Source organism: Elgaria multicarinata, chromosome 4 (assembly GCF_023053635.1).
Source record: "Elgaria multicarinata webbii isolate HBS135686 ecotype San Diego chromosome 4, rElgMul1.1.pri, whole genome shotgun sequence".
NCBI classification, from domain to species: Eukaryota; Metazoa; Chordata; class Lepidosauria; order Squamata; family Anguidae; genus Elgaria; species Elgaria multicarinata.
This window is the reverse complement of record NC_086174.1, coordinates 121,368,277-121,389,676: the sequence shown is the minus strand read 5'-3', so window position 1 is coordinate 121,389,676 and position 21,400 is coordinate 121,368,277. Positions and strand designations below refer to the sequence as shown.

Sequence of the window (21,400 nt, the reverse complement as noted above, 5' to 3'; positions counted from 1 at the left end):
AAGACTCCTGCCCGAAACCCTGGAGAGGGCAGATAATGTTGAGCGATATGGACCAATGCTCTAACTTGATGGAAAGTAGCATGTTCCTATGTTGAAGTATCCGGCAGGCACTGTACATAAATGAAAATAAGGCCCAGACCTGGCCGTCATGATTGCGAACTAAATGACAGAAATGCCAGACAAGAGAAACGGAAAGGAAAGGTAGAGAAGGCTGATCAGACTGGCAACGCTCGACTGGTGTTTTTCCTGGGAGGGAGGTTGAAGCATATTAAGCGCTATTGACCACATAAACCACATTCTTCAATAATTTAATATTTAATTATTTAAAAAAATGCTAAGCAGGTGTGTTCTTATCCTTATTTTGGTGTTTTTTTTAAAAAACACACATCTAAAATTGATGATGATGATAATGATTTAATACAGGGAATTGAATTGACAGGTGGCTGTATGCCCAACACTTAGGCCCTTTCTACACCGAAGGATTATCCCAGGCAAATGGAGGGATCGTCCCTGCCTGCTCCCGGGATCCCCTGCGTGTCATTTGGATGCACAGGGATGGTCCCAGGATAAATAGCTGGTATAGACTGGGCCTGTTCAGACAACATGCTATGCCATGGCCAGACCACTAACCCTTTTGCAGCAATTGGTTAGTGAACGTGTTTAAACTGCAGTTATGTAGTTATCATGGTTAGGAATGACTCACACGACACTCTTAAGCCATGGTTCACATGGTGCGCTAAGCCATCATGTTTAGCTCAATGTGCTTAACCACCATGGCTTAGCATGTCATCTAACAGGGTCACTGAGTTGGTATTTAAATGCATGTTTCAATGCAGTGTCTTGGGCTGAAAGTAGGTAGCTCATCCACATATTTTCCCTGTTGTTTATGCGCTGCATTTCAGAACATTGCACTGCTGCAATAGAACTTCATAGGAACCTACTTTATGCTAGATCAGACTATTTGTCTTTCTGGCTCAGTATTGCCTATCCTTGGTCTCAGGCAGATGTCTCACCTGCTGCCTGATCATTTAACTGGAGCTGTCAGGTGAATGTGGCATCTTCTGCATGCGAAGCAAATGCTCAACGAATGAGTTACAGTCCCTCTGCAACAAGCACGCTTGTTTAAAGCTGCAGAAGGAGATAAGCTGGTGACTATAACAAACTGAAAATATGTCTCTAGATCTCTGTCGTCGCTAATCTCAAATCTCTTATTTCTTCAAAATGCACCCATTTTGCTATTAAGTAGCAACTGTAATATATTCTAACAGATTTCAAAGATGTTAATCTTTCTTTCTTTTTTCTTTTTAAAAATGCTTTATTGCAGGATCATTTAGTGTTTTAAAAAGAAGCCACATTAGTGAGAGAACACGATAGCATGGACACAGAAGGATTCCCTCCCCCGCCACCTCCTGCAGGTAATACAATATCAAAATTGTATTTTTCTTCCTTTCTTTTCTTAAACTGAGAATATTGGGGAGTTATTGTTTTAAACTGCTTATATCCATTGTCTACTTATTCTTGATATAAAGCCATTTTTCTTGGTATGGTTTTAGCATTTTTTTTTAATTTACATTATTTTTTAACTTCTTTATCTATTTTAAAGAATTCATAGGCATAAGGGCCTGTTTATAGCATGTGTTTTGAATTTGATGAGATTCTATCTGGTGACTTCATTCCCTGGCACTACTAACCTTTAAAGATGAAGCTTTGTTGCTAACAATTTTTCCATTTGTTGTGTATTATTCGAAGCCTGGAATTTGGTTCCTATTATCTGGGATGTTATAGGGTGGTGTACTAAGTGCAAAACATTGCTTAAATGGATATGTTGTTTTTATTGTAAGTAGACAGAAATGTATTAAACATAATATATTTTTAAATGGAATCTATATCCTGCAGTTTCCCTTTGTCCACCATTGTATTTTTGCCTGATTATGCAGCTGATTACAATTCAAATAAATGTGCTGGCACAGAGCTGCAGAGAGGAATATATGTTGTGTGATGAATGCAGAATTTTCTGGAGAATCTTGGTTTAAGCTCTTTGGTTATGCCTGTTGTGTAGCTGGTTTTTCAGAGTGTGGTGTAATAAATAGGCCTGGACTTGGATCAGCAATATCTAACACTCAAAATCGTGATCAAGGTATTGTTTCTCAGCTTAACTTGAGATGAATATTTCTGTCCATGTTCTCCAGCATGGTTTAAGATTATCCAAGGAGACCTTGCTTTGGATGCTCCCACCATTTAAGGTTTGGCAAGTAAGCACTAGCTTAAGAATGACCTAGCTGGTGCACCTCCTCTAACTCCCTACGTGGAAGACTTCAAGCTAGTGCTTTTGCAGCTTTCACACAGATGATTAAAACCTCCCTGTTCTTGAGTTCTTGATAGGTTAGGAAGAAGATTATGGATACAACTCTGTTCTGGATGTTTTTCTCACTCCGAGTTACATATACTCCTACTACTATATTATTGCTATAGTGTAAAAGTGAACACATGAGTTGAAAAAGGTCTTCCTTTGTGGAAAGGACATTCAAAATACAGCCACTTTGAAATCAGAAGACAGGGCCAGCCCTACCATTAGGCAGAGTGAGGCAATCATTTCAGGTAGAAGATGCTGGGGAGCAGCAGTGACAGCCTCCCGGCTGTTCCTTTCTATTGGAGGAAAGAACTTATGTGTCACCCAGCCTGTCCTTTAAACCACCCTGTTGCCTGAGGTGTGGTGAAAGACCCTATTCAATCGCCGACGTTGAATTAATATTTAACTGCCAGTAAAGATTTTTTTTTCGATGTCGAATGGGCAGGGGGCACCATCTTGTCCTTCATCTCAGGCAGCAAAATGTTTTAGGCTGGCCCTGCCAGAAGACAAAGGCCACAATTTAAAAGAAACAATGCGTGCTCCTGAAGCAGAACCATATATGCAGCCACGGCATTGTTAGACATTGTAATATTTTCCATATTGATAGCTCACTGCTTATTTTAAAAAGCAGCTTGTCTCTTTGTCAATAGCAGCCATTGCCACTTCAACATCCAAGAAAGGTACAGCTGCAAGCATTGTTCTGCATTGTACATTTCTATTGCTGCTTCGGATTGAACCAACCTAGACTTGGCACAAGGAATCTGTTAAAGGTATTGCCTGCATTAAAAAGTGGAGTGGGGATAGGGGAACTGAGTTAGGAAGTAGTGTTAGGTTTAAATGTTCTAAGACAGTTTGATGAAAAATAAATATATATATGAAGGATTATACAAAGATACATTTTTTTAACTTTGTTAAATACACGTGTAACACATATTTAGAAGAGTATGCCTTGTTTTGTCAATGCTTAGAAAACAATTTTCATACTTTGCTAATAACCAGTAAACAGTTATTTTAGTTTGGCTTGAGAAATCTTCCATGGGCAGAACGCCACTTGTTTCTTCCTTCCACGAGTGGAAGAAGTGGAAATGCTAGTTTCTGGAAGGGGGCAGTTCAATTGAACTCACAAAAGGGAATTCTGCTGACCTGCCCCTATCCAAAAGCAAGTGTTTCCGCTAGTTTTGGGGCTTCCTCTCGGAAGTGCTAAATCTCCATTGTGTAAGTGGTGGGTCCCGCTTGCACAATGGAATTCGTGGGCCCCATCTCTTGCAAAAGGGAATCAGTGGAGTGGAAGGGAATTGGTGAGGATTTAAGCACCTTGTTGGTGCTTAATATGATGTCTATGTTAATCACCCTGGGGGAGGGAAAGCACAGGGTTTTTGAGGACACAGTGCCAACCCGGTACCGTGAAGAAATCCCCTTGGTTTAAAAATCTGTCTTGTCAGGGGAGGAACAAACCAGATTTTCCAGCTAGGAGGTACCTTCATGTCCAAACTGGGATGCTTAAAGAAACCCTGAGATTGTCATTATGTGCAAACCAGGCCAGTATCTTATTACCTTTATGTCTTCCTTACGTGGCTAGTTTAGAGGGAGAAGCAATTTAGATCTGGGGAAGCAGTATGTGGCACTGAGAGGGGTTAAAACCTTTCCCACCAACACTGCTTACATAACCTATTACAGGAAACTCCCCCCTGAAGTTGTCCTGTTTCAACTTCTTTTTTTAAAGAATGGACGGTTATATTAACTGATCTTCTGCATCATGTCTAGCTGTATTTGTGTTTTTAAATTGTTGGTTGTTTTATTATGCTCTTCATGGTTTTAATTTTTGTGAACCGCCCAGAGAGCTTCAGCTATTGGGCGGTATAGAAATTAAACAAATTAAATAAATAAATAATTAAATAAGTATCTTAGAGTGTCAGATTTAATAATTTTATTGTACAGTCTTCTCCTGTGCAGGTAATATACATTTCCTTCCCATATCTCAGACACTAAGAGGTAGTCCAAGCCCTTGTCCTGGGCCAGACGCCAGTGTTATTAAAAACAGCACAGCACAGGGACTGTATTGGGATGGTGAAAGAACATAACCTGCAGCCATAACTTTGAACTATTTCATGGAATTTGCAAGATGTATTTACTTTGATGTTGCATTTTTACTATTGCTATTAAATAAAAAATATATTTAGAGCCAGGAAGACAGAACTGGACATACTGTATATACATTAGTTACCTTTTCAATAATTTCTGAATAAAGCAAAAGTAACTTTTTTCTACAGTAGTCATGTTAGTGATCAATAGTGTAATCTTACATACATCAGTGCAGAAGTAACTTCAATCGGATTTACTCCCAGGTAAGTGTGCATAGGATTGCATTCTAGTATGATTCCAAAGGACTAAATAGCTCATTAAAATTAAAGCATACACTGGATGTTATGCTTGTAAAGTATGGGCTGCATTTTCTTAGTTCATGTCATCTAGTATCAGGACTTTTATATTAGAACTAAATTAAGTCTGCATGACTAAGCATGCTTTAAGGGTGGTAAGAATATTGCCTGAACTGAACAGCAACAGTAAAGGGAGTTGATCTTTTTCTATGCTGCGTTTGTTTGTGAGAAATGCCAATTTAAGCACACAGACAGTTACAAAGGATGGTAAAAATGGAGCCAAGATTTGAGATGAATGAGAACAGCATCTGAATTGTAATCATCAATAGTCTTTTGTTGGGAAGCTGTTAGTAGCTTGTTTGGTGTCTGTATTTCTGTTTCAGATAGAAAGATGCCTTAAAAAGAGAAAGATCCTGTTATTTTCATTTAAATAACAGGAAAAATAAACTTGATAAAAGTAAATAAGTGACAGCTTATTTAACAGCAATCTTTTATAATAGAGTCATGGAACCAAAATCTATTTTTTCTACCAAGATTCGGTACAGTAAATATTCAATGGGGCCTGTTCAGACAACATGCTAAGCCATGGTTAGGCCGCTAAACCTTTTGCAGTAAATAGTGAGCATGTTTAAACGGTGCTTATGTAGCCAGCATGGTTAGGAAAGATTCATATGACACGCTAAATCATGGTTCATGTGACATGCTAAGCCATAATGTTTAGCTCAAAATGCTTAACCATTATGGCCTAGCATGTTGTCTGAACAGGGTCAATGGTGTGCATATACATAAAATAACATGTCCCCAAATATACACTACATTAAATATGCCTTTGTATTTGTATATATGTGTTTTTAAGAAATTGAGATCATGGTACAAGTAGAGTAGAATTAAACCCTTTCCCTGTGCCATGATTATTTATTTATTTATTTATTTATTTTATTACATTTATATACCGCCCCCCAGCCGAAGCTCTCTGGGTGGTTTACAACATGATTATGAAGGAAATTTCCTCCTCTAAAGCGTTTTGCTCCAGGAGAGAAGCTGCTTTTGGCTGCTATCTATTTAATAGCAGGTATCTACCCAAAGACAGAGAAGTAGAATGTGGTCTCCTATTTCTGTATTTAGTATTTCCTTCCTGAAATATAGCTATTTCTCCAACTCATTTGTATTAAAATAACTACAGTAATTTTGATAGACAGTGTTGTAGTGTTACTATGTGTCTCCAGTCACATGTGAACCTTGATATGCAATGGTACATGTATAAACAGCCAAAATGTGTAACCGTTGATTACGGAACTGGAGATCAGAAGTGCCATTGGAGGTTGCGCCTTCCAGTCATACCAAGACATGGACGGAAATAAAAGAATATAGGCTTTATGACAAAATATGTGAGATTACCAAATAGATGAGCTGAAACACAGTTTCTACCCAGAGTGACAGTTATAGAATGTTACTGCTGTTGATGGAATTCCCAGATTGCAAGAGAAGTCCAGGAAGTGGTGTTACCCTCCACGTTCATGCCATTTGGAGTCAATGTGTCCTGTATATAAATCCAAAAGTTTTTCCTAGTTTCAAGGATTGCCAGATTAAATGGTGGTTCTGTTGGAAATATTGCCATGTCTGAAAGTCTGTCGGAATTAGAATTAAAGTGTTTTGGCATTGGTTATTCTGTCTTCTTCGTTGCATCCCTCTGGATTCCATGGTTTACGTAATTGCAGTGCTGTTTAGCTGCTTTTCTTATAATTACATATGTGTAAATAACTTGTGGTTGGTCACTGTGAGGAACAAAACTGAGATGATTGAGAAAAATGAGAAAGTATGTGTGTGTGTGTGTGTGTGTGTGTGTGTGAGAGAGAGAGAGAGAGAGAGAGAGAGAGAGAGAGAGAGAGAGAGAGAGAGAGAGAGAGAGAGTATAAAGCATAGATTCATCTGTTCCAGAGGAGGAGGGATAGAAAAGGAGATTTTGAATTCTGTAGGGATCTCAGTTTCAGGTTTGGGAATAGTTCATCTGTGGTTATGCAATGGGGAACTGAGGCTAGTGAGGCTCTCTGACAGGTCATTTTAGCCTTTGCATGTTCTAAGGATTTTGTTGGAAACGTTTGGAGAGAAAGGATGAGGTTGCACATTTCATAGGAGCCCCGACTAAACAGAAAGAAAAATAACAAACATAGATGCAGGGAGGAAGACTGGGGAAGGAGCGTAGGAGGGGAGGAAAGCATAGTTAATTGCAAGTAGAAGCTGAGCAAGGACTAACCAACACCCCTCTCTTGAAATTCTGTAAACTGCAAACATCTTTGAATGCTGAGTCACTATCCTAATTAAGCTACCCCAGTCCAGATCCCTAAGAAAGAGAAAAATGTTCCATTGACCACAACTGAATGGAACAGAGCCACCACTATTGGTAAGCATATTAGCAAGTCATTAACAGTGATTTACACATGACACCAAGTGCAACCTAGAACATCTGCACAGAGGGCAGAATCAAACAGGGTGCTTTAAAAACCTCTTGGATAGAGGTTATTCCGCAAAACAAAGGAACAAAAGAGGAACTAGAATACTAAACTCTCTTGCCATTGGTGCATATAGTTCTGAATGTAAGATGGGGCTGAATCCATTGGGGTACTTATGCCCCCACCAATTCCTTTCCCACTTGCCGATTCCCTCCACAGCTGATTGGTCCTGCAAATTCTGTTGCACAAGCAGGATCCATCACTTATATGAGGAAGATTTAGCACTCCTTAGGGGAAGCCCTGAATTGAGCAGGAACACTTGTTTTTGGAAGAGGAATGTTGGCAGAGCTCTTTTACGTTCTGCTGACCTGCCTTCCGCTTGTTTTGGGTTGTTTCTGTTTGTTTCAGGTTGTCTGGAAGAGCTAAATCACTATTGTGCAAGTGATGGGGTCCTCTTGTACAATGGAATTGGCAGGGTATAAGAGAATTGATGGGGATATAATTGTCTTATTTGATTGTGCCCTTTGTATAGAGGCGGGGAAAAGGGTTAAACTTAGCCACCTACCTGCAGGTTTCCCATTTGTGCCAGGGTGGTATAACACCCTAACACCCCCTCCTCATTTGGGCACCAGGATTAATGCACATTGGCATTCTTAGCCAGTGATATCTCTCAAAGGTTGTGGTGAATGTCATCAAATGACTGGATTCTTCATCCCGCTCAATATTCCAGAATCCATTTTTGACGTTACAGGCAGAAAATAGTCTGGCTTTTGACAGATTTGGAAATATATCTTTAATAGTGGGCAATGGAAAATTTATTCCTCTCAGTGCTTTATTTATGGGCTTTAAATCTATGTATATTCTGAGTTTCCCAAATGATTTCCAGATCATCACCAGACTGCTTACTTTTCTCTACTGGTTGAATGATTCCCCACTGTTGTAGACATTGCAGCTATTTAGTCAACGGCTGTACTAAAGCTACCGGTACTTTCCTCTTGGGTGATTTAACTGGCTTTACACGTGTGTATCAATCCCTAGTTTGTAAACTCCATCTAGCTCTCCATCTCCGTCAAACACATCCATCTGATTCTGTTCATAATTCCAGCTTCATCTGAATTTTCCGTCACTCCACTACCTACCGTCATTACATTCTGGAATTGTACCTTCATCAGTTTCATAGCCCGGACCACCTTAAGGACAAACGGTGGTACTGCTGTCTGGTCAACTCACGGTTTATTCTTCTGTCTAGTATTCAGTCACAGCTACCTACATTTTAAATATACAAAGCTTTCTACTGTGCTCTTTCAGTTCGTGGCCTCTTTCTTCTCAGGCCAGAAGCAGTTGGTATTGCTATCAACAACCTCCTGATTCCTCCCAAATAACCCTAGTGATCATGAGAACCAAGCCAAAATGTATGTCGTGTCAAAATGTTAGGTAAAAGGAAAAGAGCTCCCGAGTTGAAAGGAAAGCTATGTAGGCCACAAAAGCCATTATTATGGGTCATCAAAAGAAGAAGAAAGGAGGCCAGTACAGTGAGGGAGTGTGAGTCTACATAATTAAGTCAACAGTGCAGCCCATCTAACATACTTTGTGAAAGGAGAAATTTTGCAAAACCTGCTGACTTGAACTAGCAGGGGTGGAATTCAGGGTGGGTTCAGTCTTGTTGTTTTCTTGGGGTGTCCGCATTTAACTTCTTTATTTATGGTAGAGCAACAGAAATAAATATGTAGAAAATTAACTTGGACTACAATTCCTATCACCCCCAGCCAACATGATTTTTCAGTGAGCAGATGGGCTTCATTATAAAGAGGCTTGGTGCAACTCCTTCTGTCTCATGCAAGAAATCCCACTTTTCCTGCATGACACAGAGATACCTGCAATAAGAAATTTGAAGCAATAGTTTAACAGACAATACCTTCAAAGATCCGACAAGATTTTTATTCAAAATCTGTGTTCATATACAAATGTGTGGGTAAAGCTTGTACAGAAAGCCTCATTAACACATCTGTCTTTTCTTTTAATTTTGTAAATATCCTAAAATGCAATACCACAAGATTAGATTCACCTGCCAATTTTGATGACCCAGTTCCACAAGGAGTTTCTTATGTAAGATATGTTAGGAAGAGTGAATAAAGATAAATTATGTTCTGCAACCAGCAGAATATCTGCTATATTCCCCAGATAGTTTGTAATATGTTTCCTTGATGGTCTCTTGGAGTTGGTTTACTCAGCTTGTTACAGTGACCTGGTTTGCATGACACAGCAGGCCATGGAGGGTTGTTTAACCTATGATGAGTTGGGGCACCTGCGGGTGACATTTTGAATATGCAACGCACATGTTGTCTAAACCCAGCCACTGAGGGTTATGCAAGGGTTAAATGGTGAGCGTGTCATGTGGGCCTGTAGCCAGCAGTGGGCTGGGGAGGGGCCTGCCCCCCTAAATTTTCTCTGCATCCCCTAGTTGTTTTTTTTACAAACAAATAATTAAAAAATAGTTTACAATTTTGTCTTTAAAAGCCTAGCAACCCAGATGAGCTGTCCCCGTTTTTGCCTCACCAACTTTTAGGCTGGCTACAAGCCTTTTCTCTTTGGCCCTTTGTGGATGTTGTTTCAATCCTCATAAGATTGTGGGAGGGGATATTCAGCTTTGTATTGAAATGCACTGGAATGCTGAAGCTTTTAAAAAGCATACAAGGAAACTCAGCTGTTTAACATGCACCAGCTAGGTAATGAATATTCCTTTTGTTCTTAAAGGCAAAACGAAACCTAACTTCCTTATGCAAATAATGCATTAAAGGTTTAACTACAATGTCAGTAATAAAACATGCTGGCTCAGCTTGGCTGCAGAAATATAATATCTTGCAGAAATGCTTATTGCTGTGACAATCTGAACACCTGAAAGGTGTGAGTTCATGTGGGCTTCACCATGAGGAATGTGCAGAGCATGTCCTAGCTGGTAGATAAGTTGATAAAATCTTTTACAGTTCAAGAAATGTAATAAGCTTCATATGGGTTTGCCTTGACCTCATCTTACCTGAAAAATGTTAAATGACCTGAGTAGCAAATATCTGCCTGGAATGTTTTCCCCCAAATTACATTTGGAGTCACATTGAAAGCCTTAACAGGAATATAATTTACACTATATATAAAGAGACAGGCAAGAAAAATTTACATGGAAGTTTCTGCAGGTTCTAAACAGTAGGGATTTCTGAAGGAATGGAAAGAGGTTTTTTTGGCAAGGTATAGAAAAAGGATAGCTGAAGCCATTTCTTTCAAAACACTTTAGAAATCTGATGAAAGTACCACAGTAGTGAATATAAAGCACTGAATTTCATCACTATGTTATGGGCTTCAAGGGCCTCAGTGTAAGATTGCTTAGAAGTGGTTCTTGACTCCAGATGTAATTAAAAAAATATTTCAAATGAACAATTCTAGTTTTGAAAGTGGGCAGTGGCCCCATACTCATTTATAAAACCATTTGGTGGAATTTTGATTTCTTGCAGGGATACTTGTTGCAAATTTTCAGAATAAATAGATCAAATTGTGCTTAATTGTTCTTCTGGAGCATTACTGATTATGTTGAATGATGGAATTCAATCTTTTTGATTTGCTGCCAATATTGTAGTAGCCCTTTACTGAAAAAAAAATCCAATAATATCACCCATGACAGAATGTCTAATGAAGGCATAATTGAATAGTTGTGCAATACAAAAAAGAATGGTCTCATTATATTAGTCTCCATGTTGGATAAATAGAATGCTTTAATAATATATTGGAAGGAACTCAGATTATAATTTTACCTTGTTGAACAGAAGTTTTTGTTCATAAACCTGTTTTTCCCCCCTAAATGAAATTAATTTTAAAAAGTCTTTGCTCACTTACCAGTGGCATTGCTGCACAGCCATCTTCAGGGATTTCACCAAGCATGTTCTACATGCTTTTAGCACTAACTTCACAGTTCAACAGGTATAAATGAGGTTATTTTATCTTTTTAATTAGGATGCTGAATTCAATGCTTGTTGCTAGATGGCAGCTATATGAAATCTACGGAATCTAGGTTTACATATGCATAAGTATAAAGTGTTGGTTATCACCTTTAAAGCCCTACATGGTTTGGGTCCAGGCTACCTGCGGGATCGCCTTCTCCCGTACAGTCCGCCCTGCACACTCAGGTCCACTGGGAAGAACTTCCTTCAGCCAGCCATAACTAGGCTGACAGGTATTACCCAGTGGACCTTTTCCTCTGCTGCTCCCAGACTGTGGAATGGCCTGCCGGAGGAGATTCGTCAACTTAACAGTCTTGGCATTTAAGAAAGCTATAAAGACTGATCTCTTCCAGCAGGCCTATCCAGTGGAATTTTAGAATGCTTTTAGTACGATTTTTAGTACGATTTTTAGGAAGTTTTAACAATGTATACTGTGCTTTTAATCAATGTTTTCTGTATTTTATACTTATTGTTGTTACCCCCCTCGATCAGGATGGAGAGGCGGGTAAGAAATAAATTTACTATTGTTATTATTATTATTATTATTATCATTATTATTATTGTGATATTGTATCCCTAACATTTGAATGTTTGCTATAAGAATGGCTGATTAGCAATTTCACTGCACCATTGGTGGTGGTAGTGGTGTTTTTTCTGTTTTGGTTTTAAAAAGTTTGCTTTTAGTTTTAGAAAATGATTTAACAACCAGTGCTGCTAATGAAGAAGAGGAAGAGGAAGGAGAACAGTTTGACTTTGATAGTGGAGATGAGATACCAGAAGCAGACAGACAAACAACTTTGCCACCTAATCCTGTGTTGAACAGTAACACAGAACAAGAAGAGACAAATTCCACAGGTATGTGTGCCCATGCCTATAAGCCACGAGAGCATTGCTAATATTTTATTTGATTGATTCTATGGAAGAATGAATGCAGGGAGAGAAAACCAGAATAGTACACACAGACTCTTCATTGGGTCCTTTGTACAGGAGTCTGCAAGTAATCTGTATTCTGGTAAAATGGACGACACAAATTGCACATAGAGACTCCTGTGCAAATGAAACCTTGCGCATTTAGCATTAGGGATGGTGCTAGAGCCAGGAATTGCAATCCCAATCCTCTACTCTCACTCTTTCCCCACCTTCATGTATGTATTTATTTCTACCCCAAATGAATACTTGAACAGACACGCTAAAGCTGACATGCAAAACAGATGAGAAGATATGATATATAAGAAATTGCCACATCTGTCTTCTAATCCTGTTAAAATACACGTAAGCATGTTTGATTGTTATCACATATTCAACTAACAGCTGTATCATTTATAGAACCCACTGCCTGAGATGGTTGACCTTTCTCACTCTTTTCAGCCAATACGCTGGTTCGTTTCCTTCTTTCTGCTTGTTGTTTACAGGACTGCAGCAGCAACAACAACAAAAACTCCTGCTCCCCCATCTTGACAGCAGAGGGTCTGCACCACAAGACCTTGAGCTCCCGAATTGGCGCTCCTTCCCAGCATCTGCATGGGAAGGAGCACCAAAGCAGAGTTGCTGTTGCCGCCGCCGGCAGACAGAGCACCTCGGAGGGAAGAGGAACAGGGCAGCTGGCTCTCCTCCCTGTGACCTCGCTCTGGCTGCTCCGTTCCTCCCCCTCCCTGGTGCTCAGCTCCCGTTCCTCCCCACACCTCGGTGCTTAGCCTGGCAGCAGTGGTGGCCTTCAGGCTGCCCCATTCCTCTCCTCCCACCTCCCACCTTTTTTTTAAAAAAATATTTATTTATTTACAGTGTGGAGCCCGAGTTGGAGCTGCCGGTCCACCCCCTTCCCTGTCCAGCCCAGCCAAAGGCAACCAATCAGGGAGTGCCATCGGCTCCACAACCAAAAAAGTCGGGGTAAATGCCCGACTTTTTAAAAGTGGAGTTTCTGGGGTTTGCCCCTGGATGGCTTCACAGTGATCGCTGCATCATGTAGATAACCTGCCGCCACTCCGAATCCACCCTAGGGCAAACTCTCCGTCAAGACAAGCCCCTGGAAAGCCTCTTGGGAGGGGACATGGGGGACTGATATGGAAGGGGACCGTTGGCTGAAAATGCTCTTTTAGGAGCTGTACAAGGCCCAGTAGTGCAAGGCTGTATTTGAACATCATGCCAATCTATAGTTTGTACAAAGTATAAGTTACAAACCAAGCCCCAGAGCATCCAAACGATCAGGCAAACTGTATGTTAGAGTTGCTTGTCTGTTTTACTTCCACTCAGTACTTCTATGTCTAGCTTCTGGATTAAGAATAGATGATGGATTTGAAATGGGTGGGAAGCATCACATTTGGTTTCCTACAAGGGAACTTCTATTTTTCTTGGTTTTGAGAGCTCATTTTCACTACATGTTTTTGGTTTTGTGTTGAATTCAAGGGAATGAAAATCTAGAAAACCAGGAGGGAATTGAAAAAATGCAGACAGCTGAAGCAAGTGCAGAGGGGGTCCTACCAAGAGTAAATCCATACTCTGTCATAACCATTTCGCCAGTGCAAGAAAAGGAGCCATCATTGTCACCAGAACCAAGTCCACAAGATGGATGTATAAGCCCTACCCTCTCAAGTGGATATTCCGTTCCAGTGCCCTGTGGCTATGCCGTCCCATCCAACTTGCCACTGATATTGTCAGCATATTCTAGTCCTGTTATAATACGCAGTGTGTCTGTAGACGAAGAAGGTAGTGTATTTTTAGAATGTATTGTTTATGAAGTAGAATTATAGTTCAGATACTCTACAGGCAATTACATTCAAGAAGAAAAGGACCAAGAACATAAGAAATGCCTTGCTGGATCAGACTAAGGGTCCATCTACTATAGCACTCCATTTACACAGTGGCCAACCAGCCGTCGCTCAGGGACCAGCAAAGCAGGACATAGTGCAACAGCACCCTCCCACACATGTTCCCCAGCAACTGGTGCACACAGGCTTACTGCCTCGAATACTGGAGGTAGCACACAACCATCAGGGCTAGTAGCCCTTGATAGCTTTTGCCTCCAGGAATTTATCCAACCCCCTTTTAAAGCCATCCAAATTGGTGGCCATCACTACATCTTGCGGTAGCGCGTTCCATAATTTAAGTATGTGCTGTGTGAAGAAGTACTTCCTTTTATTTGTCCTGGATCTCCCACCAATCAGCTTCATGGGATGACCCTGGGTTCTAGAATTTTGAGAGAGGGAGAAAAATGTCTCCCTGTCCACATTCTCCATACCATGCATAATTTTGTACACCTCTATCAGGTCTCCCCTTAGCCTCCTTTTTTCCAAGCTAAACAATCCCAGTTGATGTAACCTTCCCTCATAGGGGAGATGCTCCAGCCCCTTAATCATTTTGGTTGCCCTTTTCTGCACCAAGCTAGCAGTCTTTTTCTTCTCACTGTTTCCTTCGTTACCAACTATGTTTTTTTGTGTTAGGCAATTTGTGTAATCCAAAATTTAGCATGTTAGATTATTCTTTTTGTTCTTTTATTCTTGCACTCCAAGATGCAGCTTCTCTGGATCAGACTCTAACAATTATTATTTTGGCCCCCAAGAGTGATCTACAATAGGAATGGGCAACCTGTCCCTCTCTGTCAAATATGGTTGCTGATGCTCTGAAGTGCCAGCTTTCATTTTTTCAAAATAAATAAATAAAAATAGTTTGTGTATAGGAGAGGGGCGCTAATTAAAGTCTTATATTTCTAGTTTAAATGTGTTGCCTTCATTATCAGTAATATCTTTCTCACTGCTGAACATGGTGTCTCTCTCTAGCCTAGAGTTAGATCACTTCTTGTATATTCATATCTCTTGCTAACAGGAATAGTAAAATTTTAGTGGTTAGAAATACATAAACATGGAAGATGTAGGATGCTTGAGTTTGGTTCATAGCTCTAACAGCAGGTGTGGGCAACTTCTGGCCCTTCAGATGTTTTGGCCTACAACTCCCATCAGCCCTAGCCAACAGAGCCAATGGTGAGGAATGATGGGATTGTTAGGCCAAAACATCTGGGGGGCCCATAAATTGCTCAACCCTGCTTCACAGGCTTGCCTTCCTGTTCTTTTCTTTTCCTGTCTATACTACATTGCAAAGTAGAGAATGCTATATTACTGTCAGAAGCTTCAAAAACTACACTGAAATGCATTTACGAAGGGGGAATTTTATTTTGCAAATGTTAATTCAAAATCATTGTATTTCAACATTGGTGCCATTGACGGAATATCAACTTTTGTTTCTTTCAGCAACCATTCACATAGTAACTGAGGATTGCCATTTGAATTCTCAGAGTTCAGAAGAACCTCAGAATTGGTAAGTTCAAATACTTACTGGAATGTATTTGTCTGAGAGTTCCTCTGTAGAGCAATAATGCCCTTTCGTTTACCTGTCTTGTCTTTAAATGGGAACAGATCCCCTACAGCAGCCTTCACCAACCTGGTGCCCCCCAGATGTGTTGGACTGCAGCTCCCATCATTCTCATCATGCCAGCTGGGGATGGTGGGAGTTGCAATCCAACAAATCTAGAGGTCACCAGGTCAGGGAAGGCTGCCTTATAGTAAGAGTGGTAGGAAATCAGCTCCTTCATCTTGTCTTGGGCATTTTCCAATCTACACTTCTCTCCTTTGGGGGTTTCTGCCTTTATGGGTCTGTTTGTGGCTCTTCCAGAGGCATTTGGTTTGCTATTGTTGGAAAGAGTATGATGGACTAGATGGACAAGCAGGCAGTTCTCCTTTCTCTGATTTCTGCAGTCCTATTCCCTATTCCTACAACAGCTGCTTCCTCTGTCAACCCAGTTCCCACCAACCCTTCAACCCTTCTGTAATCGGCTTAACTTTGCCCTACCTGCAGCTATGCTTCTATTTTACTATCATTGTGACTCATTTTGGGATATGGTGCTTTTTTAAACCGAAATATTTGGGGAGGGGGGATTAAAGGGAAACATTTCTTAGGCAAAGCAACCAACTAGCCAAGTTTAGGCTTTCCATGGAAACATACTGGCAATAATCCACATGACCATATTTGAACAAGAGCCAGCTGTGATGCCCAGACTGTCTTTCCAAGCAGACATATAAGGAAGAAAGTCCTGCAGTGACTGGACATAAACCCTGCCTAGAGAGAATATTTTTTTCTGTTTCTACTATGAGAAGGAGTGAAAGCACAACCTGAGTAGAAAGAAGGGTTGCAGTCTGGCCTCCTCCCCTTGCCCTGCCGCTTTGTGACCAAAATAGCATTGATGCAGTTGCAGCACAGTTCAGTGGGAAGGAGCCCATGCCCGAGGTGATTGCCCTATCACCAGGCTGTATCATGAACCCAGAGCCGGCCCTACTATTAGGCACAGTGAGATGCTGGGAGGCAGCAGCAAGGTGTTGAAAGGGCGAGTTATGAGCCATACAGTCTGCTCTGTGCCCCCTAAGCTAGCGTGCTGCCTTCAGGTGTAGTGGAGGATGCTGTCCCATTGCCTTATTGAAGAATGATGCCATTGCCAGCCCAGTCAGCTTTTGGACATGGAATGGGAGGGGGCACCTTCTTGTTCTTTGCCTTGGGCAGCAAAATGTCTTGGGCTCATCCTGTCTGAAATGGAGAGCAGTAGGGAGGCCATTGGTTCAGTAACTTCCTGGCAATTGTTGTGATTGATGTGTGGTTGCTGGACCCACAAGACTTCTGCTGAGCTGCTCTCCCTTCAACTCTTTTATATCCCAGGATGTGTCCGGATATTTTTAGCCACTCACTCTGCAGTGATTGTGCAATCCCTCCCCTCCATCCTCAACAGCTGTGTCTAACATCTTCCAGCCTCTCTGCACACACTAGGAAGGGTAGAATTGTGGATGAAACTTTTAGCACCTGTTAGTATGTAGTAGTAGTAGTAGTAGTAGTCAGAAACAAAGCACAGACCACTCAGTTGACAGGCTGCTTCGTGTGCTCACAATACTCTTAAGTGGGGGATCTGTACATGTACATGACTGGAGCCAATATTAGTTGCACTTTAGATGTCTAAAAGAAATCTCTAGTTTTGTGTGTTTTATTTTTTCCTGCATTGACTTCGGTTTCAGTAATCAAAATGAGTCCGTCTTGCTTTACGCTTGTCACTCAGAAACAAACTGAATGAATGTTAGATGAGCAACTGCATGGGAATATGTGTTATGGTAGTAAAAAAAGAAGGATGTTTTAAATAATAAACATATATAGGGCAGAATCCAGTGCTGCTCATTCGCTAGCAGAGCTGACTGCTGATTCTGATCTGTGTGCAGCCAGCCCTACCTCTTTCAGTCAGAAAGTAGCCCCAAGGTAAGCCCCAAAACACTCATTTCTGGAAGGGGAGAGATTGGAAGAGCTCCCTTACATGAACTCTGCTAACCTGTCCTCTTCCAGAAATGAGTGTTTCCACTTGTTTTGGCTTGACTTGGGACGTGTTAAATTGCAGTGCTGGCCGCGCACACAAGGGGGCAGCATTGGATTCTGTCAATCGTTGAGGGCTAAACTGTATCCTAGGCCCATAAGAACATAAGAGCCATGGTGAAGCAGACCAAAAGCCTATTTAGTCCAACATTCTGTTCACACAATGACCAATCAGATGCCTTTGGAAAGCCCACAGATAAGGCATGAGTGCAATAGCACCTTCCACTCATGTTCCCCAGCAACTGATGTATGGAGGCATTTCAGACAGAAAGAGATTTTTTTAGCATTAAGATTGCAAACTTTTGCACATCCTCAGAAAGAGTAAAGCGTCATTGAAGTAAATGGGGTTTCTAAGACAATGTATGCTGTAAATCCAACTTAAAATTTACTTTTTCTCTGTGTGCTTTTTTTTTTTTTTAAAGTGAAGATAATCAGGGGAATAAAGCTGATAATACCTTGGCCAAATGGGCTGCTGATCCTGCAAACACTGAGTGGATGGAGAGTAAGTACTGGTGACCACAGTTCTTCTGTATGATGAGTTGGTGAGCCTCAGGTAATGGCCCAAATGCCTGCTTATATTAGAATGTGGGATTTAATTTTGGAATGAATTCCTTCACATTTCTGGATGCTTTGACTGATCTCATTGTTCAGGTTAGACTTGGGAATTCGAGAACTTCTTTGCTTGTAGGGATGCTGCAGTAATCTACTTCAAATGTGAATATTGTGAGCAGTATCCGAATACTCAAATATTTCTAGTGGAGCTCTTTCGGTTGAGCAAGTTGTTGTGCATTTTGCTTGTGCAACCTGTGGTGTAACCGCTTGCAAAACAGGTTGCACGAGTGTAGTGCACAACTGTTTGCAACTTTAGTTGGATTCTCCTCTTGCGTATAGTTCATAGCCTAGTTTCCACTAGCACAACATCACAATTACATTGTATACTGCCCTGTAATTCCTCTGGTATGGACAAATATCCCAGATGACATGTCTGATTTCATCTCATTTAATTTCTATCAGGGGAAAAAGCATTTTATCAACAGCTGAATGTGCAAACTTGCACGCATGCTGGAGAGAGGAAAGAAACAGATAAAGTTGGAAATCTTGTTGCAAAATCAAAGATGTGTTTACAAAGGCTGCAAAGTACAGAATTGTACCTGGCATGCTTTTCCTACTACTTCTGCAGTGAGTCTGGAAATGGCCATCCACGAATTTGATCTTTGTGGATTCTAATATGAACAGACTTCATCTGCACCTTCAGGATTAATGTGTGGATTGGAATTCAGTTATCCAGTAGTGTTTGCACTTCTGAAATGTTCAACAGTTTTAGGAACAAATACATGCATTCTCTCTGAAAATACACTATTTTAACATTTTAAAATGTGAATTTTGAATGAAAATGCATTTAAAATCTGCACAAAAATTCACATTTAAATGTTACTTATTAATGGGAAACAAGACAGAACAAACTTGTGGGTAAATACATGCAAATGTGACCTACTGGAAAGAGACTGCTCATCCATTCCTAGAACAATGTAGATATGAAACTGACCAGGGGGTTGTCCGTTGAGAAGGGGTTGCTCTAGGCAGTCTTTGTGCAGGGACCGATAAGCATATGGAACTGAAAATGTAGATTGTGGCATGGGCAGCCAGCCGTATAGAATATGCATTTGTACGTATAAAATGCCAGCATGCATAAATCAGCCCTGCATATGAAGTTGTGGAGTGGCATCAGAATGGACTACATGCTCCCATCTAGTGAAGAAGGCTCTCATATAATAGATTATGTGATGCATTGCAGCTATTATTTCTCCTTAACCTTTCTTTTATCATATCTGTCTTTAAGCATATGTCTTGCTAAAAGTCTTTTTTAAAGGAATTTCTCATAATGTATTAAGGTCTTTCAATATCATTTTTTAGATCCAGATGAGGTAATATATGATGATGTACCAAGAGAAAATTCAGACTCTGAACCAGGTATGGACTTAAATTCGACCTTTTAGACTTGGTATTATTAATAGTATGCACAGGAAAAAGCACTATTCCAAAAAGAGAAGATGCTTAATCCTTTCCCTGCCTGACAGTTACCTGCTCCACGTCACTTCCTACTTCCTGTTAGCTCCTCCCATAGTGTTCCAGTTACGTATTTACAAACATACAGGTCACACCCCATGGAAAGTGGAAGACCCAGTTGCGGGGTGAATTGGAGCAAGGAAGTGGTATTCAAGTGAAGGGAGCACTCCTACTTTTCCATTTACAAATGTATAGGGTTATAACCAGTGCTAGCTGCCTGCCTGTGGAATGAAAACCACTGGCAGAATGGAAGGTTGGGGAACCCTCTGGAGCAGATTTGGGGTATGCATGAGGGGGCTGCAGGGGAGAGGAGAGAAAGGGGAGTAAGTCACATGAGCATAAGTTTAAATGAGCATAAGTCCACTTTTGTGATGTTGGATTTAACCCAAGGTATGTTCCTGTCTTATCAATGCCATTTTAGGTTATTTTTTGTGGGGTTCAGCAAATTGGTCGTATGTCTACTTATCAGACCATAAGCAGTGGTTTCGATGGTTGTAGGGAACGTTCTCCCGAAAACCCATAAACATGCATTTTTCATTTTGTTTTTCATGGCTATTCACAGCCATTCTCCTGATTCTGCTGCTGCCATTCATAAGGTCTAGTTCTCCATATTTGATCCCAGCCAGTCAGGGATCATGTTGTGAGCATGATGCCATCATGACACTGTGGTAACCAATGTGATCAGAAAGTTTTGCCCTCACTCTGAAGTGAGGTTGTTTGACCTCTTTATTAACATCACATTGTCAAATCTAACTGGCTATTTAGTGCTTGACTGTGGAGGTTATAATTGTTATCTCCTTCATCCCAATCCACATACACACCCAATCCCTGAAAAGGTTTTTGTTAAATTAGTGAAATGTCTGCAAAAAGCAACCCCACCCCTTTTGTCTCAAACTCAGTTTTGTGTGCCTCTTTATGTTGATTCATGTACAGTTTCTTGTCCACTGTAACCTATACTTATTTTTCCATTAGTGATGCTTCATGGCCACTTATCCCATGTGTTGGTATTATTTATCTAGGTCTTCCTTCCTTCTGGGTTTTAAGTTCTATGTTTGTCCCTGTTGAATTTCATTCTATTTATAACTGCTATGGATCACTTAGACTGATAGCCTGGTTTCAACTATTTTTGTAACATACATGATAAAAGTAATTGCTTGAAATGGCAGAAGGTACAGGAAAGGGAGGTTCACATGTCAGTGGTTAATTCTTTCTCATAGAATGCATGGGTTTTGTTTGATTTTTTTAAATTTAAGCATGACTGCAGTTTTCCTGATATTACAGTTCATAATAGAGAAGATTTTAGGAACTCGTTATAAATGAATACATGTAGAAAAGGAGTAATGGAAAGAAAGAGAATGTCATTCTTAAAACACTTTATGGCCATATGTGCATAGGAATAAATATATTAGATTTATGGTTTTTAAGTGTCTCTCCACAAAACAGGCTAGAAAGTTGTGAAGTTCATTCCCCATTTAATAAACAAACTTGAAAAGTACACTCTCCAGAACCTATAATATGAGAGAGAGGCTCAGTTCAGACAACACATTTCTCAACGGTGGTTTAATAACTCCACAGCAGAGTTTTTACATCACTGTTGAGAAATGTGTTGTCTGGCAGGAAAACTCTACACCATGGTAGAGGTGTTTTGTGTGTGTGTGTAAAACACTCTATGCTGAATATCCACGCTGTGCAGAGGAGAGTTCCTGCACAATTGTTATGTTGTAAGTTGTGTGGAGGGCTCCGTGAAGTTTTCCACTGCATTGAGTTGACTTTTCC

General features: G+C 40.5%; 1 protein-coding gene across 2 annotated transcripts in view; it reads left to right on the top strand.

The window, feature by feature from the left end:
- ARHGEF10 (Rho guanine nucleotide exchange factor 10) overlaps positions 1 to 21,400 on the top strand; it is a 110,943-nt gene that overhangs the window by 13,983 nt on the left and 75,560 nt on the right. For both annotated transcript variants that reach the window (XM_063125097.1, XM_063125096.1), the window contains exons 2-7: positions 1,325 to 1,415; positions 11,849 to 12,019; positions 13,568 to 13,867; positions 15,406 to 15,472; positions 17,980 to 18,059; positions 19,472 to 19,528. In XM_063125097.1, the coding sequence (XP_062981167.1) occupies positions 1,376 to 1,415; positions 11,849 to 12,019; positions 13,568 to 13,867; positions 15,406 to 15,472; positions 17,980 to 18,059; positions 19,472 to 19,528 (715 nt within the window). In that variant the 5' untranslated portion in view covers positions 1,325 to 1,375. The remainder of the gene's footprint in view (positions 1 to 1,324; positions 1,416 to 11,848; positions 12,020 to 13,567; positions 13,868 to 15,405; positions 15,473 to 17,979; positions 18,060 to 19,471; positions 19,529 to 21,400) is intronic.